This window comes from Hypanus sabinus, unplaced genomic scaffold (assembly GCF_030144855.1).
Source record: "Hypanus sabinus isolate sHypSab1 unplaced genomic scaffold, sHypSab1.hap1 scaffold_1371, whole genome shotgun sequence".
NCBI lineage: Eukaryota > Metazoa > Chordata > Chondrichthyes > Myliobatiformes > Dasyatidae > Hypanus > Hypanus sabinus.
Genome location: NW_026779443.1, coordinates 43,324 through 63,961, shown reverse-complemented (window position 1 = coordinate 63,961; position 20,638 = coordinate 43,324). Strand labels below are relative to the sequence as shown.

At 43.6% G+C, this 20,638-nt stretch overlaps 1 protein-coding gene across 1 annotated transcript in view; it reads left to right on the top strand.

The window, feature by feature from the left end:
- The first annotated feature begins 2,247 nt into the window (after nucleotides 1–2,247).
- The window catches only part of LOC132386904 (uncharacterized), a 43,589-nt gene continuing 25,198 nt past the window's right edge, over nucleotides 2,248–20,638 (top strand). Inside the window, exons 1-4 of the mRNA XM_059959261.1 lie at nucleotides 2,248–2,254; nucleotides 11,863–12,042; nucleotides 15,054–15,122; nucleotides 18,911–19,030. Coding sequence (XP_059815244.1) covers nucleotides 2,248–2,254; nucleotides 11,863–12,042; nucleotides 15,054–15,122; nucleotides 18,911–19,030 — 376 coding nt within the window. The remainder of the gene's footprint in view (nucleotides 2,255–11,862; nucleotides 12,043–15,053; nucleotides 15,123–18,910; nucleotides 19,031–20,638) is intronic.

Genomic DNA, 20,638 nt, shown 5'->3' with positions numbered 1-20,638 from the left:
ATATTTTAACACTTAAGTAATAATCTGCTCTTCTGTATTTTTTTCCTGCCAAACAGGATGACATCCCATTTACTAACATTGTATTCCATCTGCCAGACTCTCGCCCACACAACCTATCTATATCTCAATGTGGACTCCAAGTATCTTCTGCACAATTTGATTTTCCAGTCAATTTAGTATCATCAGCAAACCTAGGTACGCGACACTCTATCCTATCTTCCAGAACGTTAATGAATATCGTGAACAGTTGTGTAACATCAGCCATCTTCGTGACACTATACTCGGACCTCTCTTTCAGATCGTAAATATATATCGTGAGCAGTTGTGGGACCAGAACCGACGCCTGCGGCACACCACTCACCACTGATTGCCAAACAGAGTCATGCCCATGTATCCCAGCACTCTGCTTTCTTCCAGTGAGCCACTCCTCCATTCCTACGAATCTCTCCCGCATCCATCATTCAGTGAGCCACTCCTCCACCCATGCGAATCTCTCCCGCATCCATCATTCAGTGATGACTGCAACATCACACCTGCCAATCTGCAACTGCGCTGCGAGGTCATCTTCTTATTCCGTGTACCATGTGCATTCAAATATAACATCTCCTGTGCTGCATCCATCCTCCCCGATTCTGTCCACCTTCTACTGTGCAACTCATCCCACTGACTACTGTTACGTATTCAGGCAATAATAAACATATGAGTTCGGCAAGGGTTTTTATAACAAACAACACTTTTACTATACACCGAAAACAAACCCCCCAAAAGTAAACAAACACTAACGTAACCGGAAATCAGCTGCTGTGCGGCAGCTTGAAAAGTTCTTAAAGCGATGTTGCAAAAACAGTTCTTTAAAGTACAAATGTTCGAAATGCTCACAGTCCATTTAAAAGGAGAGACTTTATAAGACAATTTAAATTCTCTTTCACGTCATTTTGCTTCGATCCCCGATGTCGAACTTTTCCCACGAAGAATTCACGAAACGAAAAGAAACGGCTTAAAGGCACTGACCTTTCCTTTATCACAATGTCCTCAATTTTCTGCTATCCCGCAGAGATTAACACGAGAACAGTCAACGAATTCCTTCCGAATAAGATTAAACAAGGTCGAACCCGTTTCACTGTCGAAAATCGATTCTCCTCGATCTTTAACTCCCGAACTCTGATCTTCATTCTCCACTGATTCTCAACTAGCAGTATCGTAAAGACACTGCTGGCAATGACCTTTTAACCTTTAGGCATTAGATAAAAAAATCATCCTTCAACTAAACTGCGTCATCACATTAAATCACGCAGTGGCATAAAGTTAACTTGTCAAATCCAGCCACGAACTGCCCCCCCCCCCCCCACACCTCACAGGTTGGTGTCTTCCTTTTATAACCTATAAAAACAACCTGTCACATGATCTCTACTGGCGGGAAAATGACGTCACTCCACCATCACAAGACCATTACCTCAAGTCCAGTTTTGCTTCAACCCCAGTCACGTGACAAGGGTACCACTATCATGTGTCACGAGTACGTAATACTACAAATTTGCCCTGTCCATAGCCTCTTCTGTCTACACATTTCCTCTGTTTGAAACCAGTAAACTCATCTTCAACACAATTATCCGCCTTCCCTCCGATCCTTCATTCATTGAAACACATGGGTGTTAGATGATCTATACTGGACCCAACACTGGACCCGCTTCACTTTGTCTCTTTCCGGAATAGGTCCATGGTGGGTGAAATCTCACTTGCTCTTCTCAGGACCTTGGACCATCTGGACAAAAGCAATACCTACGACAGGCTGCGGTTTATCGACAACAGCTCAGCGTTCAGTTCTAATCAACAAGCTCCAAACCCAGAGGGTGGTATCTTCCTCTGCAACGGAATGTTTAACGTTCTCTTCGGGAAACCCCAGTCAGTGTAGATCGGTCAGAGCATTTCAGATCTACAGGTGGTTTTGAAGACAGATTCGGAAACTGGACAAAGCAGTTGCGGATGGAATACAGTGAGGGGAAGCGTATGGTCATGTACAAGAAATAAAAGCATTGACGATTCTCTCAATTGGGAGAAATATTAATTAGCTGCGACGCAAACGGATTTGGGAACCTCGTGCGCTATTCCCTGATGGTTCATTTACAGGTGGAGTGGTGATGATGGAGGGAAATAGAAGGTTAGGATTCAGTTCCAGACGATGAAAATATAAGTTCGCATGAACGAGAGCAGATATTTATAAGGTGTTTGGATGTAGGTACAGAATCGATGACGGGTAAGTCGTTTTATGCAGTAATGGTGAGAGCGTGGAGTGGGCTACAAGCCACGGGGGTGGAGGGGTGGAGGCAGAATCGATTAGGGACTTTTACGAGACTCCTGGATAGGTACATAAACCTTGGAAAAATAGGCTATGGGTAACAATGGGTAATATCTAAGGTATGTACATGTTCGGCACAACTTAGTGGGGCAAAGACCATTATTGTGCATTTGGTTCTCTATGTTTTATTTTTCTTTCCTTCTTTTTGAATCATTTTATTAAATTTCAAATAGGCAAACATTACAATCATAAGAATGATATCAAGAGAACGGGATTGCATTAATAACGGTCAACATGTACAACAACTGTTTCAAAGTAACAATGTAATTTAGACTCCCAATCTCCTAGTAACTAATCATGAAATAGATATTTTATAAAGAAAGAAAAAAAGAACCCGAAACTATATTAAAAAATTCTAAAAGAAAACAAAGTAAGAATGTTTGGGCTGCCTTATTTCATCGCCTAAAATTATGATTTTTCGTTAACTCCGCTCCACGAGACCTGAGAAAGAAATTACTAAAAAAGGATTCAGAAAGTGTCAACGTATATCAAAAGAAAATATTCAATAAGTGGCATCTAAGTCTCTTCAAATTTAACGGAAGTAACACTCCTATTTTTTTTCCAAGATTTAACTGGCTATCGTTTGGGAAAGCCATTGAAATGTGGTAGGAGTATTGGAATCTTTCCATTTAAGTAAAATGGATCTACTGCCTAATAATGTAACAAATGCAATTGAACGACAAGAGCTGATGAGGATAAATGACTGGAGTCTATTACTGGTAGTACAAGATTTTGCTGTAGTAGGATGAGATTGTAAAGCAACACTCAGAACTGCTGAAATGATATCAACAATATATTTCCAACATTTTACAATGGGAGAGCAAGACCAGAACATATGTGACAGTGGAGCTACTTCAGAATTACATCTATCACAAACAAGATTTATATGGAAGATAAAACGAGCTAACTTATCCTTGGAAATATGAGCCCAATGAAATGCATTAAATTGTATCAATACTTCTGGCACAAATTGAATAAGTATTAACTCGTTGAATTGTCTCCCATTTATTTGTAGATAAAGATATTTGGAATTCTCTTTATCACACAATCTATATTTTATCGGAATTACCTAAGGGTATTTTTATAATTAAAACATAAATAAATGCTATTAATCTCTTCTGATATGGATTTAAACTTTTTTTGTTTTGTTCTGTAATTTCAATTTGATGCAATATGGGAAAGGTAACTAAAGTAGCGTTCAGAAAGTTTCTAATCTGTAAATATCTCAAAGTGCTATCAAGGCAACATATTTGTTAGTCAGCTTTTCAAAGAACATAAAACAATCATCCATGAATAAATCAAGGAAACATAAAGAAACATTCTTTGTTTTCTATAAAAGGACAAAAGCTTGATCAATTCTTAATGGTTAAAAGAAAACAATGGATATAATAGAACTTGATAGGATACATTTACTCAATCCAAAAAGTTTCTAAATTGAAATCATATTAGTATTGTGTTTTTATTTATTCGATTTATCATTGTCAGCTCCTGTGTCCAAAATGTTACATATCGAATATTTGTTGCACAATTGTAAACTCCAAGATTCGGCAAAGCCAAACCACCTTCCTTTTTTGATTTCTGTAAATACTTTTTCTATTCTGCCGAATCAGTAATATCAAAAAACAAAGATTTAGGAAAGAAAATTAATACCGCCTGAAACATATGCAGATATTTAGGTAAAAGAATCATCTTAATAGCATTAATTCGACCAAACAAAGATAAGTACAATTGGGACCATTGAATAAACCGCTGTTGGACATGGTTAATTAAAGGTAAAATAATTAAATTTATTTGGTCTTTATGCTTCTTAGTATTTTACCACCCAAATAAATAAAGTAATCAGCAAGTAATGTAAAAGGTGATTGTCTATAAATTTTAACTTGCATATTTAATGGAAAAACACACTCTGATTAAAATTCAATTTATAAACAGAAAGAAAAAACTACTAGACTGATGAAGTAGAGTTATTACAGCAGTAATGGAGTTCACTGGGTGATAGGTATATAGCAACAGGTCACCTGCATACAGTGATAATTCATGCGTCCAATTCCCATGAATAACACCAAATATATTGGGTGAATCATGAAGAGCGATTTCCAAGGTCACCAGGGCAAATCAAGTAGTAAAGGGCTTAAAGAACAACCCTGTCTAGTACCTCGAAAAAGCCTAAATAAATGTATCTTTAATAATTGGTAAATACAGCAGCCAAAGGTGTATGATATATCAATTGAATCCAAGATATAAATTTGGGGCTAAAATTAAATTATTCAAGTATATAAATAAATATTCTCATTCCAGTCTGTCAAAAGCCTTCGGGCGTCACGCGGAATAACACATGCTGGTGTAATAGATGAAGTAGCGATTACAATTTTCATTAACCTCTAATATTAAAATGTGAATAACGATTTTCAATAAATCCTATCTGTTCCTAGAGACAATTTGTCTTGTACTGTTGCTTGTAACTTTATCTTTCGATTTCATCACTGTTGTCCTGTTTATTTCAAGTTTGAGTCGGAGTGTGTTCGAGAATTTAGTCGCCGCTTGTTTTCATCACCATCTATGGCTCTCTAGTAACAGAAGGAATTACAACGTTACGGGTTTGAGTCGTTGATGAATCTCATTTATAAATCATAGAAACATAGAACATTACTGCACAGAAACTGGCCTTTAGGCCCTTCTTGGCTGTGCCGAAACATTTTCTGCCTAGTCCCACCGACCTACACCTGGAACATATTCTTCCATGCAACTTTCATCCAGGTACTTGTCCAAGATCTTTCGTTAATGTGAAATGTGAGCCTACATTTGTCACGTCATCTGGCAGCTCATTCCACACTCACACCCCTCTCTGTGTGAAAAAGCCCCACTAAAGTTCCCTTTAAACTTTTCACCATTCACCCTTAACCCATGACCTCTGATTTTTTTGTCCCCTCGCCTCAGGGGAAAAAGCCTGCTTGCATTCATTCTATCTATACCCATCATAATTTTATACACCTCTATCATGTCCATCCTCATTCTTCTACGTTCCGGTGAGAAAAGTCCAAAACTATTCAACCATCCTCTGTAACTCAGTTTCTCAAGTCCCGCAACATCCTTGTAAACCTTCTCCGCACTCTTTCAACCTTATTAATATCCGTTTTGCAATTTGGTGACTAAAACTGTACACAATAGTCCAAATATTCCAATTCTTAGAAAGGCCAATGTACCAAAAGCTCTCTTTACTATCGGATCTCTCTGTGAAGCTACATTTATGGAATTATATATCTGTATTCCAAGATCCCTGTTTTCCACTGCAGGCCTCGGTGCCTTACCATTAGCATTGTATGTTCTACCTTGTTTTTTCTTCCTTCCAAAGTGCAATACCTAACACAGTAGTCCATCTGCCATTAATTTGCCATCTCTAAGTCCATCTGTAGCCTGTCTACTTCCTCAAAACTGCCTGCCACTACACTTATACTCATTTGGTCTGCAAAATGTGTAGCCACGTTCAGGGATCTATGAACAAGGCCCCTCTGCTCATCGAAACAAATTTGTCTTTAATAGTGTGCTATATGTTTGTATTTGTCCGTGATGAACTCCACTATCAATTCTCCAACCATATCTGCAAGGGATGTCAGCAGAGCGGCAATGGCTTTAATTTCTGGGTGAAATAAATTAGGAAGGTGCAGGACATGTGTTTTCCTAAAAATGGAGGAGTACTCAATTCTCAAGAAGTATTCAATTGTTGCCGAAAAGGGAATTCAAGGCTGTTGTAAAAGCTTAAGCGAGTAGAAACACTTATTTATCAAGGGATCAAAGAGAAATAAAGGCACAGGCATCGGTGCACGGTTAACCCTTGAATTCGTGATCACGTTGCCTTACGACCCCGCCAAAGTCAGGTTATATCTTAAATTTATACAGCGAATTTTGGGCCATAGCCAACAGCCAAATATACACACTGAGCGATTTCAGGAAGCACTTGTTGGATATTAGCCAATCTTCGAAGGCTTCCGTGCGGTGCACAAAATTAGAACTGCACATCTGCTGTCAGTTCCTCCATTACCAATGCAGTTTCGCAGAAACGTTAACATTACCTCATTCTTCGTGTAAAATGTGCTTAGCTTTTGTTAGCTCGCACAAGCAAGGCAGCGTCTGCATCTTATCCTGTGGCCTCAGTCTTCCACTAGTCAAGCTTAGCAACAACATTTCGTTTTTGCACAATAAAACAAAGTAACTTATCATGTGAACGTAGGATTTAGAATCAGAATTAGTCCATTTGTCTCATTTAGACCGCTGCACAATTTCAAAGTGTCTGATGCGATTTACTACTCAGCCTCAATCTCCTCCCTTCTTCCAGTATTCCTTCAAGCCCTGGCCAATCAAGAACCTCTGCCATAAATATAAAAAAGTACGTTTTGGCCTCCACGGCCGCCTGTGCCAAATAAATCCACAGATTCACCACTGTCTACCTAAATAAATTTCTCTTCGTCTCTGTTCTAAAAGTCGCTCAATTCTTCCAAGTCTTCGTCCTCTGGTCTTCGACTCCCCAACCAGAGAAACTATCCTCTCCACAACCACTCGATCAAGGAATTTAAATAAATAGATTTCAATGTGGTCGCCCGTCTTCCTTCGACATTCAAGTGTGTACAAGCCGAGAGATATCAAGTACTTCTCATATGAGGCCCTTCAATCTTGTAAGTATTTTTGTGAACCTCGTTTGAACACTTTCCACTTTGAGCAACATCTTTCTAAGATAAGAGGTACAAAATTGTTCACAATAATCCGCGTGAGGCCTCACCAGCGCTTTATAAAGTCTCAGCATTACACCTTTCCTTCCATATTCGAGTTGAAATGCTGATATGCATTTGTCCTCCTCAAAAACAGACTCAATCTGAGAAAGTTACATCATCGGCACAACATTGTGGGCTGAGGGACCGAGAATGTGCTGTAAATTTCTGTGTTCAACCTGCAAATTAACCTTTGGGGATTACCCATAAGGACTTTAAAGTCCCCTTGAATCAATGATTTTTGTGTTTTCTCTCCATTTAGAAAAGAGTCATCCCTTTAATTTTCTCCCAATGTGCATGACCATACATATTTGAACACAGCTGTACATCTGCCATTACTTTGCCCTGTCTAAGCACTTCTGCAGCCTGTCTACTTCCTCAAAACTACCTTCCCCTCCACTTATCCTCAGATCGTCTGCAAACTATGGAGCCACGTTCATGGAGCTGCATACACGGACCGTAAGATCCCTTTGCTCATCGACACTGTCTTGTCTTTAAGAGTGTGCTATATCTTTCTAATTGTCCTGGTTGAACTCATCTGCCATTTCTCCAACCATATCTGCAAGGGATTTCAGCAGAGCTGCAATTGCTTTACTTTCTAGGCAAAAAATGAGGAAGGTGCAGGATATGTGTTTTCCAAAAATGAAGAAGCTCTCAGTACTCAAGAAGCATTCAAGTTTGGCCGAAAAGGGAACTCAAAGCTCTTGTAAAAGCTAAAGAAAGGGCTTACAAGAAAATAAAAAAAATAGTGTGACTGCAATCATCGATGAGGCTCGCGGCTTCATCCGGGTGATGGTAGCCCCCGGCCCGAGAAACTTACGAATTCTCCTTTAGGTGGATGCAGTACAATGTTTAAAAACAGTCCGCAATATGAGAGTAAATGACTGCACTTAAAATTTGTATTTTGACTGTAAGGTTAGTAAAGCAACATAAAAAATAAGAAAGGGGCACGTTCTTATGATCAGTCTAATGTTCCAACGTTGGACCACACAGTGTCGTCCATTTGTTCCCGTCGACCTCTTCCGATCGTAGCCGACCCTCGGATCCACTCTCCTCAGACCGCTCCGTCCAGCGGTCATAGAAACATAGAAACACAGAATGCCTAGATTACAGTACAGGCCCTTCGGCTGACAAACTGTGTGAACATGTCCTTACCTCCGAAACATCCAGCCCGTTTACAGAATGGACTTCTAAATTACCTGGGTTTACCAATAGCTCTCTATTCTCCTGAGCTACATGTACCTGTCCAGGAGCCTGTTAAAAGTGGCTGTCCTGTCGGGCTCCACTACCATGTCCGGCAGCGCATTACGCGCACTCACCACTCTCTTTGTTCAAAACAAAATTACCCTGACATCCCCTCTGTACCTACTTCTAAGCAGCTTAAAACTGTTCCCTCTAGTGCTATCCATTTCACTCCTGGGGGGGGGGGGCAGGCCTCTGACTATCCAAACGATCAATGCCTTTCAGCATCTTAGACACCTTATCAGGTCGTCTGTCATTCTCCGTCGCTCCAAGGAAATATAGCCGTGTTGACTCAACCTATTCTCATAAGGCAGGCTCTCCAATCCAGGCAACGTCCTTGTAAATCTCCTCTTCATCCTTTCCATCGTTTCCACATCCTTCCTGTAGTGAGGCGACTAGAACTGAGCACAGTATTCCAAGTGGGGTCTGAACATTTGTAATATTACCTCTCTGCTCCGAAACTCAGCTCCTAAAAGAAACTAAACTCCTAAAATAGAAGACCAATGCACCGTATGCTTTCTTAAGGACGGAGACAACTTGCGCAGCAGTGTTGAGTGTCCTATGGACTCGAACTCTAAGATGTCTCTGAGGCACCAAACTGCCAAGAATCGTTCCAACATATTGGACGTACAAAAGAGGACTACCTCTCACTTATCCTGGTTGAACACCATCTGCCTCTTCTCAGCCCAGTTTTGCATCCTAGGTCTGTCCCGCTGTAAGCTCGGACAGACCTCATTATTGGGGGTATTTCAACAACCCCAAACATGTATAGTCCGCAAATCTACGAAGCCACACCTCCACACCTTCATCCAGGTAATTTATAAAATCACGAAGAGTAAGGGTCCCAGAACAGATCCCTGAGGAGCTCCACTGTTCACTGGCCTCCATGCAGAATATGACCCATTTAAATCCTTCTGTGGGCAAGCCAGTTCTGCATCCAGAAAGCAAAGTCCCCTTCTGTCCCATCCACCCTTACTTTCCCAATAAAACTTCCATGGGTACGTTATCAAATTATCGTTGAAATCACTCGTTGAAACCTAGATATACTGCGCTACCTTCATCGATATGTTCAGTCACACCATCAAAAAAAATCAGTCCGGCTATTAAGGCACGACCTACCTTGAATATCCATGCTGACTATTATTAATTATATCATGCCTCTCCGAATGTTCACAAATCCTGCCTCTCAGGATCTGCTCCTTCAACGTAGCAACCACTGACGTAAGACTCATTGATCTATAATTTCCTGGGCTAGCTCTACTCCCTTTCGTGAATAAAGGAACAACATCCGCGACCCTCTAATCCCCCGGAACCTTACCCATCCCTATTGATGATACAATCATCATCGCTACTAGTTCAACAATCTGCTCGCTCGGCTCGCACAGCAGCCTGATCCTCCATTCCCTGTGACTTTTGCAACTTGATGCTTTCTAAAAACTCCTGCATTTTGCCTTTATTAATGTGTACATACTCAAGGTTTTCAGTCCGCTCTAAGTCACCCGTACAAACGCCAGAATCCTTTGCCCTGGTGAATTCTGAAGCAAAGTATTCATTATATTCCTCTGCTGTCTACTCCGGTTCCATCCACCCTTTTCCACTGTCATACTTGATTCGTCCCAATCCCTCACGTCTTATCCATTTGTTCTTCACATACTTATCGAGTATGCTGCGGTGCAGCTGAATCCTAACCTCCAAAGGCTTCTTAATGCCACTTCTGGCTCCTAATTTCTTTCTGAAGCTCCTTCCGGCTAGCTTTATAATCTTCCAGATCTCCGTCATCTGCTTAACTTTTAAACTTTTCATAAGGCCTTCTTTTATTATTGACATAACTTCCAACAGCCTTTGTTGACCACGGTTTCTGTACCGTACCATACTTTCCCCTTCTCATTGGAACATGCCTATGCATAACTCCAACCAAATATCCCGTAAACATGTATCATAACTCTTTCTTACAGTTCTGAGAACTCCTGATCCCAATTTATGCTTCTCAATTCCTGCCTGTTAGCCCCGTATTTTGGCTTAATTCAATTAAACGCTTTGCTAACTGATCTGTTCCTATCCCTCTCCAATGTTATGATAAAGGAAGGAGAGTGTGATCACTGTCTCCTTTGAATTCTGATCTGGTGGCCATTACAGATACTTCGATGCCTCAGGGACAGGAATGGTTACTTTCGGGGTCGTGTTTTGAAGTTACAGAAAGACATGGAGGGAGGCAAAAGAGGTGGGGTAGTGGCACTGTTGAACAGAGATAGTGACACAGCTGCAGAAAAGGTGTACGCCATGCCGGAATTCTCTACAGAGTCTCTGAGGATGAAGATTAGTAACAGTAAGGGTTCAATAACTTTAATGGGCGTTTTTATAGGCCGCCCAGTAATAGCAGAGATATCGAGTAGCAGACAGGAAACCCGAGCCTGGAAAGACGCGATAATGACAGAGTAGTCGGGATGGCAGAGTTTAATTTCTCAAATTTTGATTGCTATCTCCCTAAAGCAAGGGGTATGGATGGAGTGGAGTCTGTTACGTGGGTTGCAGTAATGTTTCGTGACACAACATGTAGATAAGCCTACAAGAGGAGAGGTTGTACTTGATTTGGTACAGGGAAATCAAACTGGTCAGGTTTCATATCTCTCAGTGGGAAAGCATTCTGGAGATAGTGTTCATAATTCTATTTCCATTAAAGCAGCATTGGAGAGATGGACAGAGACAATTAGAAAAACACTTAATTGGAGTAAGGTCATTTATGAAGTTATCAGGCAGGAAAATGGAAGCTTCCTTTTAAACCTTCTCTACACTCTTTCAAACTTATTAATATCCTTCCTGTAAGTAGGTGACCAAAACTGCACACCTTACTGCAAATTCGATCTGTCCAATATCTTATACAACCTCATCATAACATTCCAGCTCTTAAACTCAATACTGTGATTTATAAAGACCAATCTGTATCCCCAGGTCCCTCTCTTCTACAGCACTCCTCAGTGCCCAACCTTGTATGTTCCACCTTGATTTTCCCATCCAAAATGCAGCACCTCACACTTGTCTGTATTAAACTCCATCTGCCATTTTACAGTCCGTTTCCCCAGCTGGTCCAAATCCCTCTGCAAGCTTTGAAAACCTACCTCACTGTCCACTACACCTCCAATCGTTGTATCATCAGCACACTTGTTGATCCAGTTTACCTCATTATCATCCAGATTAATGATATAGATGACAAATAACAATGGACCCAGCACTGATCCCAGTGGCACACCACTAGTCACAGGCCTCAACTCAGGGAAGAAATTATCCACTACCACTCTCTGGTTTCTCCCATTGAGCCAATGTCGAATCCAGTTTACTACTTTATCATCGATACCTCGCAACTGAATCTTCTTAACAAACCTCCTATGTGGGACATTGTCAAAGGCTTTACTGAAGTCCATCTCTGCGGCCATTCTCTCGCACTCTCATTCCCTCTCCACGGTTCCTCTCACACCCCCAGCTTTCGCTTCCTCTATTTTTCAGCTGTTCAGCTTGTATTTTTTGGTGTCGGTCTGACTCACTTGTCAAAACGGGCTTACTCTGACAACGGTTACTTCTCCTTCCTGAGCTCAGATACGCAGAGGATCCTCGACAGGATGGACGACAGCGAGACTTACATGAATATGAAACGCACATATACTGGCTCAGGGGCACCTTCCCGAGGTGAGTGGGGTTGAAAGACGGAGGGAGGGCGTTTCAATTTGAGTCTGGCTCCCAGGGCGTGTGTTGGAAAGAGTGGATGGAAACCCCCGCTGCGTTTGTCCCTGGGGTTTGGTGACGGCACAGTGGGGAGGGAGCGTCACTCTGTGTCTAAGCCCAGGACTTGTGAGAAGCTGCACAGGGAGATTCACCCTGTGTTGACTGGGTCGATGATGAGGGAACCTCAGCCAGTTTCTGAAACTGATGTACCGTAGGTGGAGACTAAAGCCTAAACCCTCTCTGTGTCCCATGTCCGTAGAGATGGAAGTCAGTTTCATTGTTGTTGCCTTGACTGTGTTCATGTAATTTGACGATTCCTGTCGAGAAACCTCAGGGCCAACTTACAGCTGACCCTAATGATTCGCTGTTTGAGAATATGTCAGAGGGAACGCGCAGGACAGGATAATTGGAGGGAGCAATGTGAGGGGATGGGGGCGTCAGTGATGCTGGCGTGCTTTGTGAAGGTTGGCGTGGAGCGACTAGCATCTGAGGGCATTATCGAGGCAGCATTGTGGAGTGGGGTGTAGAGAGTGTGATGTGTGTGGAAGGAATGTCATGGGGACAGTGTTGTGTAGTGGGGTGTAGAGAGTGTGATGTGGGAGGACGGAATGTCATGGGGGCAGTGTAGTGGATGTCTCGTGTTCGGGGCGGTGGGGTGGGAGGGTGACTGAGGGGGGAGCGCTTAGACGGCGGAGGGAGGGAGCGTTGAGGGATGGCAGGTGATTCAGCAGCACCGTGGGAAGGGTGGTGTTTAGAGAGGGCAATGAGAGATGCAGTGATGAGGGAGACCTCGAAAATATATTTTTTAATCCACTCTCGTATTTTCCATCTACCCCCCCCCCCCTCACTCTGCACAAACCTTACCTCTCTCCCTTTCCCTCTCACACTCATTCTTCTGTTTCCCTTCTCTTCTCCCCTCTGTCCCCCTTTTCCCATCTCGTCCACTCTCCCCTCTCTGGGCCTCAATCTGCCCCTTGTCCCTCATCACCCCCTGTCTTTACGGTCTAACTATTCTCCCCTTGCTGCTCTCTCTCACTCGCTCCTCTCTAACGCCCCCTCCCCTCTCTATCCCTCCTTAAACCTCTCTCTCTTCCGTACTCACTCTCTCCCTGACCTCTTTCACGCTATCTGTCCCACTATTCCCTCTCTCACATACTCTCCCTTTCCATATAACCATATAACAATCACAGCACGGAAACAGGCCATCTCGGCCCTTCTAGTCCGTACCGAATTCTTAATCTCACCCAGTCCCACCTCTCCGCACTCAGCCCATAACCCTCCACTGCTTTCGTCCATATACCTATCCAATTTTACCTTTAAATGCCACAACTGAATTGGCGTCTACTACTTCTACAGGAAGCTCATTCTACACAGCTATCACTCTCTGAGTAAAGAAATACACCCTCGTGTTTCAAACTTTTCCCCTTTAACTCACAAATCATGTCCTCTCGTTTGAATCTCCCCTACTCTCAATGGAAACAGCCTATTCACGTCAACTTTATCTGTCCCTCTCAAAATTTTAAATACCTTGATCAAATCCCCCCTCAACCTTCTACGCTCCAATGAATAGAGACCTAACTTGTTCAACCTTTCTCTGCAACTTAAGTGCTGAAACCCAGGTAACATCCTAGTAAATCGTCTCTGCACTCTCTCTAATTTATTGACATCTTTCCTATAATTCGGTGACCAGAACTGCACACAATATTCCAAATTTGGCCTTACCAATGCCTTGTACAATTTTAACATTACATCCCAAATTCTGTACTCAATGGCTCTGATTTATAAAGGCCAGCGTTCCAAAACCCTTCTTCACCACCCTATCTACATGAGACTCCACCTTCAGGCAACTATGCACTGTTATTCTTAGATCTCTCTGTTCCACTGCATTCCTCAATGCCCTACCATTTACCCTGTATGTTCTATTTGGATTATTCCTGCCAAAATGTAGAACCTCACACTTCTCAGCATTAAACTACATCTGCCAGCGTTCAGCCCATTCTTCTAACCGGCATAAATCTCCCTGCAAGCTTTGAAAACCCACCTCATTATCCACAACACCTGCTACCTTAGTATCATCGGCATACTTACTAATCCAATTTACCACCCCATCATCCAGATGATATATGTATATTACAAACAACATTGGACCCAAAACAGATCCCTGAGGCACCCCGCTAGTCACCGGCCTCCATCCCGATAAACAATTATCTGGCATCTCCCATCTAGACAGTGTTGAATCCATTTTATTACTCCAGCATTAATAACTAGCGACTGAACCTTCTTAACTAACCTTCCATGTGGAACATTGTCAAAGGCCTTGCTGAAGTCCATATAGACTGCATCCGCTGCCTTCCCCCCCTCTTTCTCTCCACATTTGTCTCCGTCTCGCGTGATTATTCTGTCCGCTCTCTAACTATCTCCCAGCATCTCTCTACCCCTTTATACCCATTAACTCTCCCCTCTCACATTGCTCACTAACTTAATCTTCTCCCCACTGTCACCGTGCCCCGGACTTCAACTTTGGATCTGTTTCTGCAATGTTTCCCCCTCTCACTCTCTCCTTTTGACACTTCCATCCTCTCTTCCACACATTTCACTACCCTTCACTTTACACTCTCTCACCAGTCTGCCTCGCCTCTTAATCCTACACTCCGCACTGACTACCTCTCTCCCCTCACCTCACTTTACTCTCTCTCTCTCCTATTGCTCCTCGTTCTCTTTCCCCAATTCTGCTCCATTTTCCCACCCATCGCCACTCTTCAGTCACCCCCTCTCAACAACTCAATTAATCCTTTTCACTCGCTCTGTCGTTGTACTCCCTGTCTCGCTTCTCTCTGTTGCCTCTCCCTTCATTCCTTTCGCTGTCCCCAACCATCTCCCCCCATCGTGTCTGTACTCTCTTCCCTCCCCTCTGCACCTCACTGTCCCCGATTCTCTATCGCGCTATCTCACACTTGTCTATCACTCTCTCGCAGACGATCTGACCTGCACCGACACCGATCTGAACATTCGGAAAGTCGAACGCCTCACCAATAGACAAGCAGGTCAGTGATGCAACAACGACGTCATTCTGGAGGGTTCACATGTCATACTGCCAAATGGCCAAGTGTGTAATGTATTCTTCTCCACCAATTCCCTGGCAGCTCGTTCCACAGACTGGCCACCATCCGGGTAACAAACGGTAATCAATCGGCTCACCAGCTGAATCTATTTCCCCTGTCTCCTTATACCTGTGCGCTCCTGTCCTCCATTTTCGAAATCTAGGGGAAATAATTGCGCTCATTCACTCTGTCTGTGTTCCTCGTGGCTTCATATACCCCTCAAAGGTCATCCCTGCTCTACAACAAATAAAGTCGCAATCAACCCTTTCCCTAACTCTGTCCCTGGAGTCCCGGTAACGTTGTCATAAATCTCCCCGAGCACTCATTCCAGCTCTGTGGCATCTTTCCGAGAACATGCTGACCAACACTGAATACCGTACTCCAAGCGCGGCCTCATCGAAGTCCTGTACAAATGCAACATGACCGCCTTACTCCTGTACGCAATAGACAATAGACAATAAATACAGGAGTAGGCAATTCAGCCCTTCGAGCCAGCATCGCCATTCATTGTGATCATGGCTGATTATCCACAAACAGTGCTCAGTTCCTTCCTTTTTCCCATAACCCTTGACTCCGCTATCTTTAAAACTCTATCCAACTCTTTCTTGAAAGCATCCAGAGAAATGGACTCCACTGCTTTCTGAGGCAGAGCATTCCATAGATCCACAACTCTATGGGTGAAGAAGCTTTTCCTCAAGTCAGTTATAAATGACCTACCCCTTAGTCTTAAAATATGACCTCTCGTTCTGGACTCCACCAACATCGGGAGCATGTTTACTGCCTCCAGCGTGTCCAATCCCTTAACAATCTTATATGTCTCAATCAGATCCCCTCTCATCCTTGTAAATTCCAGTGTATACAAGCCCAGTTGCTCCAATCTTTCAACATATGACATTCCCGCCATCCCCCGAATTAACCTCGTGAACCTACGCTGCACTCCCTCAATAGCAAGAATTTCCTTCCTCCAATTTGGAGACCAAAACTGAACACCATACTCCAGGTGTGGTCTCACCAGGGCCTCTTTGTTCCTATACTCAACTCCCCTTGTTATGAAGGCAAACATGCCATTAGCTTTCTGCACTGTCTGCTGTACGTGCATGCGTGCGCTCAGTGACTGATGTACAAGAACACCTAGATTTCGTTGTATTTCCGCTTTTCCTAATTTTACACCATTCAGTTAGTAATCTGCCTTCCTGCACTTGCCACAAAGTGGATATTCTCACATTTATCCACATTAAACTGCATCTGCCATGTATCTGCCCACTCACCCAACCTGTCTAAGTCAGCCTGCATTCTCTTAACATCCTCCTCATATTTCACGCTGCCACCCTGCTTTCTGTCATCTGCAAATTTGCTAATGCTACTTTTAATCCCTTCATCTAAATTATTAATGTATATAGTAAATAGGTGCGATCCTAGCACCGAGCCTTGCGGTACCCTTCTAGTCACTGCCTGCCATTCTGAAAAGGACCCGTTAATCCCTACTCTTTGTTTCCTGTCTGCCAACCAATTTTATATCCATGTTAGTCCCCTACTCCCAATACTATGTGCTTTAATTTTGCCCACTATTCTCCTATGTGGGACCTCATGAAAGACTTTCTGAAAGCACAGATGCACTACATCTGTTGGCTCTCCATTGTCCATTTTCATAGTTACATCCTCAACAAATTCCAGAAATTCGTCAAGCATGCTTCCCCCTTCGTAAATCCATGATGAATCGACCGATCCTGTTACTGCTATCCACATGTGCCGCTATTTCATCTTTTATAGTTGACTCCAGCACTTCCCCACCACTGATGTCAGGCTAATTTCTTGTATTCTCTCTCCCTCCTTTCTTAAAATGTGGGATAACATTAGCTATCCTCCAATCCTCAGTATCTGATCCTGAATCAATAGAACATTGGAAAATTGTTACGAATGTGTCCACGATTTCTAGACCCACCACTTTAAGTACTCTGGCATGCAGACCATCTGGCCCTCGGGATTTATCAGCCTTCAGTCCCATCAGTCTAACCAACAACATTTTCTGACTAATGTGGATTTCCGTCAGTTACTCCGTTGCCCTAGGTCCTCTGACCGCATCTGGGAAATTGTCTGTGTTTTCCCTAGTGAAGACAGTTCCAAAGTATCTGTTCAACTCGTCTGCCATTTCCTTGTTCCCTATAATAAATTCACCCGTTTCTGCCTTCAGGGGCCCAACTTTGGCCTTAAATGTTTTTTTTTCCTCTTCACAAACAAAGAAGCTTTTACTATTCTCCTCGGTATTCTTGGCTAGCTTACCTTCGTCCCCCATATTTTCTCCTCCTATTGTATTTTTTGTTATCTTCTGTTGCTCCTTAAATGTTTCCCAATCATCTGGCTTGCCGGTCATCGTTGCTATGTTATACTTCTCTTTTATTTTTATACTGTCCTTGACTTCCCTTATTAGCCACGGACGCCCCCTAATCCCCTTAGAGTCCTTCTTCCTGTTCCAGTGTCACCCCTGCTAGGGTATCTTTCCAGTCAACTTTGTCTAGGTCCTTCCTCATGGCTCCATAGTTCCCTTTTTTCAACTGTAAAACTGACACATCCCATTTTCCCTACTCCCTCTCAAATTGTAGATTAAAACATCATATTCTGGTCACTATCTCCTAATGGCTCCTTTACCTCCAGTTCCCTTCTCAAATCCGTCCATTACACAACACTAGATCCACAATTGCCTTCTGCCTTCTAGGCTCCAGTACAATCTGCTCTAAGGATCCATCTCGGACGCACTACACAAACTCCATTTCTTGGGGTACAGTGCCAACCTGATCTTCACAGTTTCCCTGCATGTTGCATTACCTTTGCGACATGCTAATTTTAACTCTTGATTCAACTTGCACCCTATATCCCGGCTACTATTGGGGGGCCTGTTGACAACTCACATCAGAGCATTTTTGCCCTTCCAATTTCTCAGTTCTATCCATACTGACTCTGCATCTCCTGATTCTATGTCTCCCCTCGCAAGGGACTGAATTTTATTCCTCACCAGTAGAGTCTCCCCAGCCCCTCTGTCCACCTGCTGTCCTTTCGATTGGACGTATACGCTTGAATATTCATGTCCCAGCCCTGGTCCTCTTGCAGCCATGTCTATGTTATTCCTATAGCATCCTATAATTTCCATCTGAGCGTCAAGCTCATCCACTTTATTTCTTATACTTCGTGCATTCATATATAATACTTTTCGTTCCCCTCGCTTCTCACACGGACTGCTGTTGCACTTGGCCATACTCTCCGATCCCTTCCTGAGCTTTCTACCCCTTTAATTCTGTTGTCATTGTTAAGTTTTCTGTTTCACTCTTTCCCTTTAACTGTGTCCTTATATTTCGAGTTCGTACTCACCTGTCCCCCAACTTACTAGTTTAAACACACCCGTGTTGCAGTGGCAAACCGGCCTGCCAGAACGCAGGCCCCCCGCTTGTTAAGGTGCAAACCGTCCCTTTCCTTCTTCTCCGTCCACACTGCCTGTTGAATTCCTCTCCTCGTTCTGTCTCCCCATTCTCTCCTATTTTCCCGTCCATCGGCTTTATCTCTCAAACGATTTCCCTTCTCTGTCCATCCATCTGCTGCTCAGTCTCCACTTCTTTCTCTGCTCACTTCCTCATCTTCCTCAAATTTTCTCCCGGTCTCCCACTCCGCCTCACCATTCTCTACCCGTCTCTTGCCCTTCTATTTGTCTCTCTCTCAGATTCTCTTCCATTCTGTTCCAGATTATCTGGACCCCACCTACTCTCAGCTGAACTTTCACCAAAATGAAATTCCCATCGCTAAGGAAGAAAATCCTCCTCTGGCGCCGAGACCAGGAGAAATGCCAACGACTGCTCAGGCAGGTCAGAGTTCATGTTTTGAAGGGGTCAAGTGCTATTCGTTATATATAGTGATAATTCATCTGCATCGACCAATGCCCTGGCAGCTGGTTCCACAGACTGTCCACCATCTGAGTAACAAATGGTTGTCAATCGGCTCACCAGTTGAATCTTTTTTCCCCTTTCTCCTTATACCTGTGCGCTCTGGTCCTCGACTGTCCAGATCCAGGGGAAATAATTGCGCCCATTCACTCTGTCTCTCCTCCTTGTGGTTTTATAAACCCCTGAACGGTCACGCCTGCCCTACAAGGAATAAAGTTACAATCAACCCAACCTCTTTCCCGAACTGAGTCCCTGGAGTCCCGGCAACGTCGCCCAAAATCTCCCCGAGCACTCATTTCCAGTTCTATGGCATGTCTCCGGGAACCGGTCGTCCAACACTGAGCACCGTACTCCACCTGCGACCTCACCGACTTTCGGTACAACTGCAACGTGGTCGCCCGTCTCCTGTACTCAGTGACTTTCTGATGAAGGCCTGCGTTCAGACGCATTCTTCACCGTCCTGTCTACCTGTCACTTCACTTTCTGGGAACCGTGTCCCTGTACCTCGGGTCCTTCTGTTCTCTAACACTCCTCAGTGTTCCTCCGAATCGTTGTGAAAATCCAACACTGGGCTGTCTTACTGAAATACGATTACTCACACATGTCCGATTTAAATAGCATTTCCTTCAGCTCGTGACGGGCGCCTCGTCTGAGAAAAGAACTGCAACATTAAACCTTTGCTCCGGACACAGAGCCATTTCTATATTCAGTCAGCCAGCCGGCCCTGCGTCGCGCCCATATTCCAGAGCATATACCATCTGGGACACTGTTAGAATATGGGTTCAGTACATCCACCATCCCGACTTGACCAGTCCACCGCAATCCAGTTAATCAGATATATCTCCTCGATTCCACATCATCCTCCAGAACAGATAACCATCTGAACAATTGTTAATAGCCATGTTAAGTACGATACATACACTACTAGAGCTTGACCTGTCATCCGGGTTAAATCAGCCCGACATTTCACCTCGGGTCTCATATAATCTAGCATCGCCCTCTCTCTTCTATCTTCCACCGTCCCAATCTTCCCTTCTTCCTCCCTCTGTCACTGCTCCTTTCCTTCTCCGTCTCTCCCTACCTCCGTGCCTTCCATCTTCCTGAGCAATCTACCAACTGGGACCTCGTGTTTGGAATTGTTAAATTCAGCGTCCATTATGCCTACAAATACGCACAAACCAGTCGGTCAAATCTCTCTGGGTCCCAAACCAATCTACAGATTAGCCAACAAGTGGAAACATTAAACGCCTTATTGAGTTCCCTACACATCACGTCTACCACCCTGCTGTCATGAACCGTCCGGGTTCCTGAATCCTCATATAGAAACTGCTCCGCCCCTGAGCGAAAGAAACTGCAGAACACCGTGGACACAGCTGAACTCTTCTCGGCAAAATGCATCCCTCCAGGAACTGCCTATACTGCCTGCTGTCATCGTGATCAAAGAACCAAACCCACTACCCGGTCATGCTGTCTTCTGCCCCCACCCCATGGGAAAAGATGTCTCACTAGAACATAGAAGTCTACAGCACA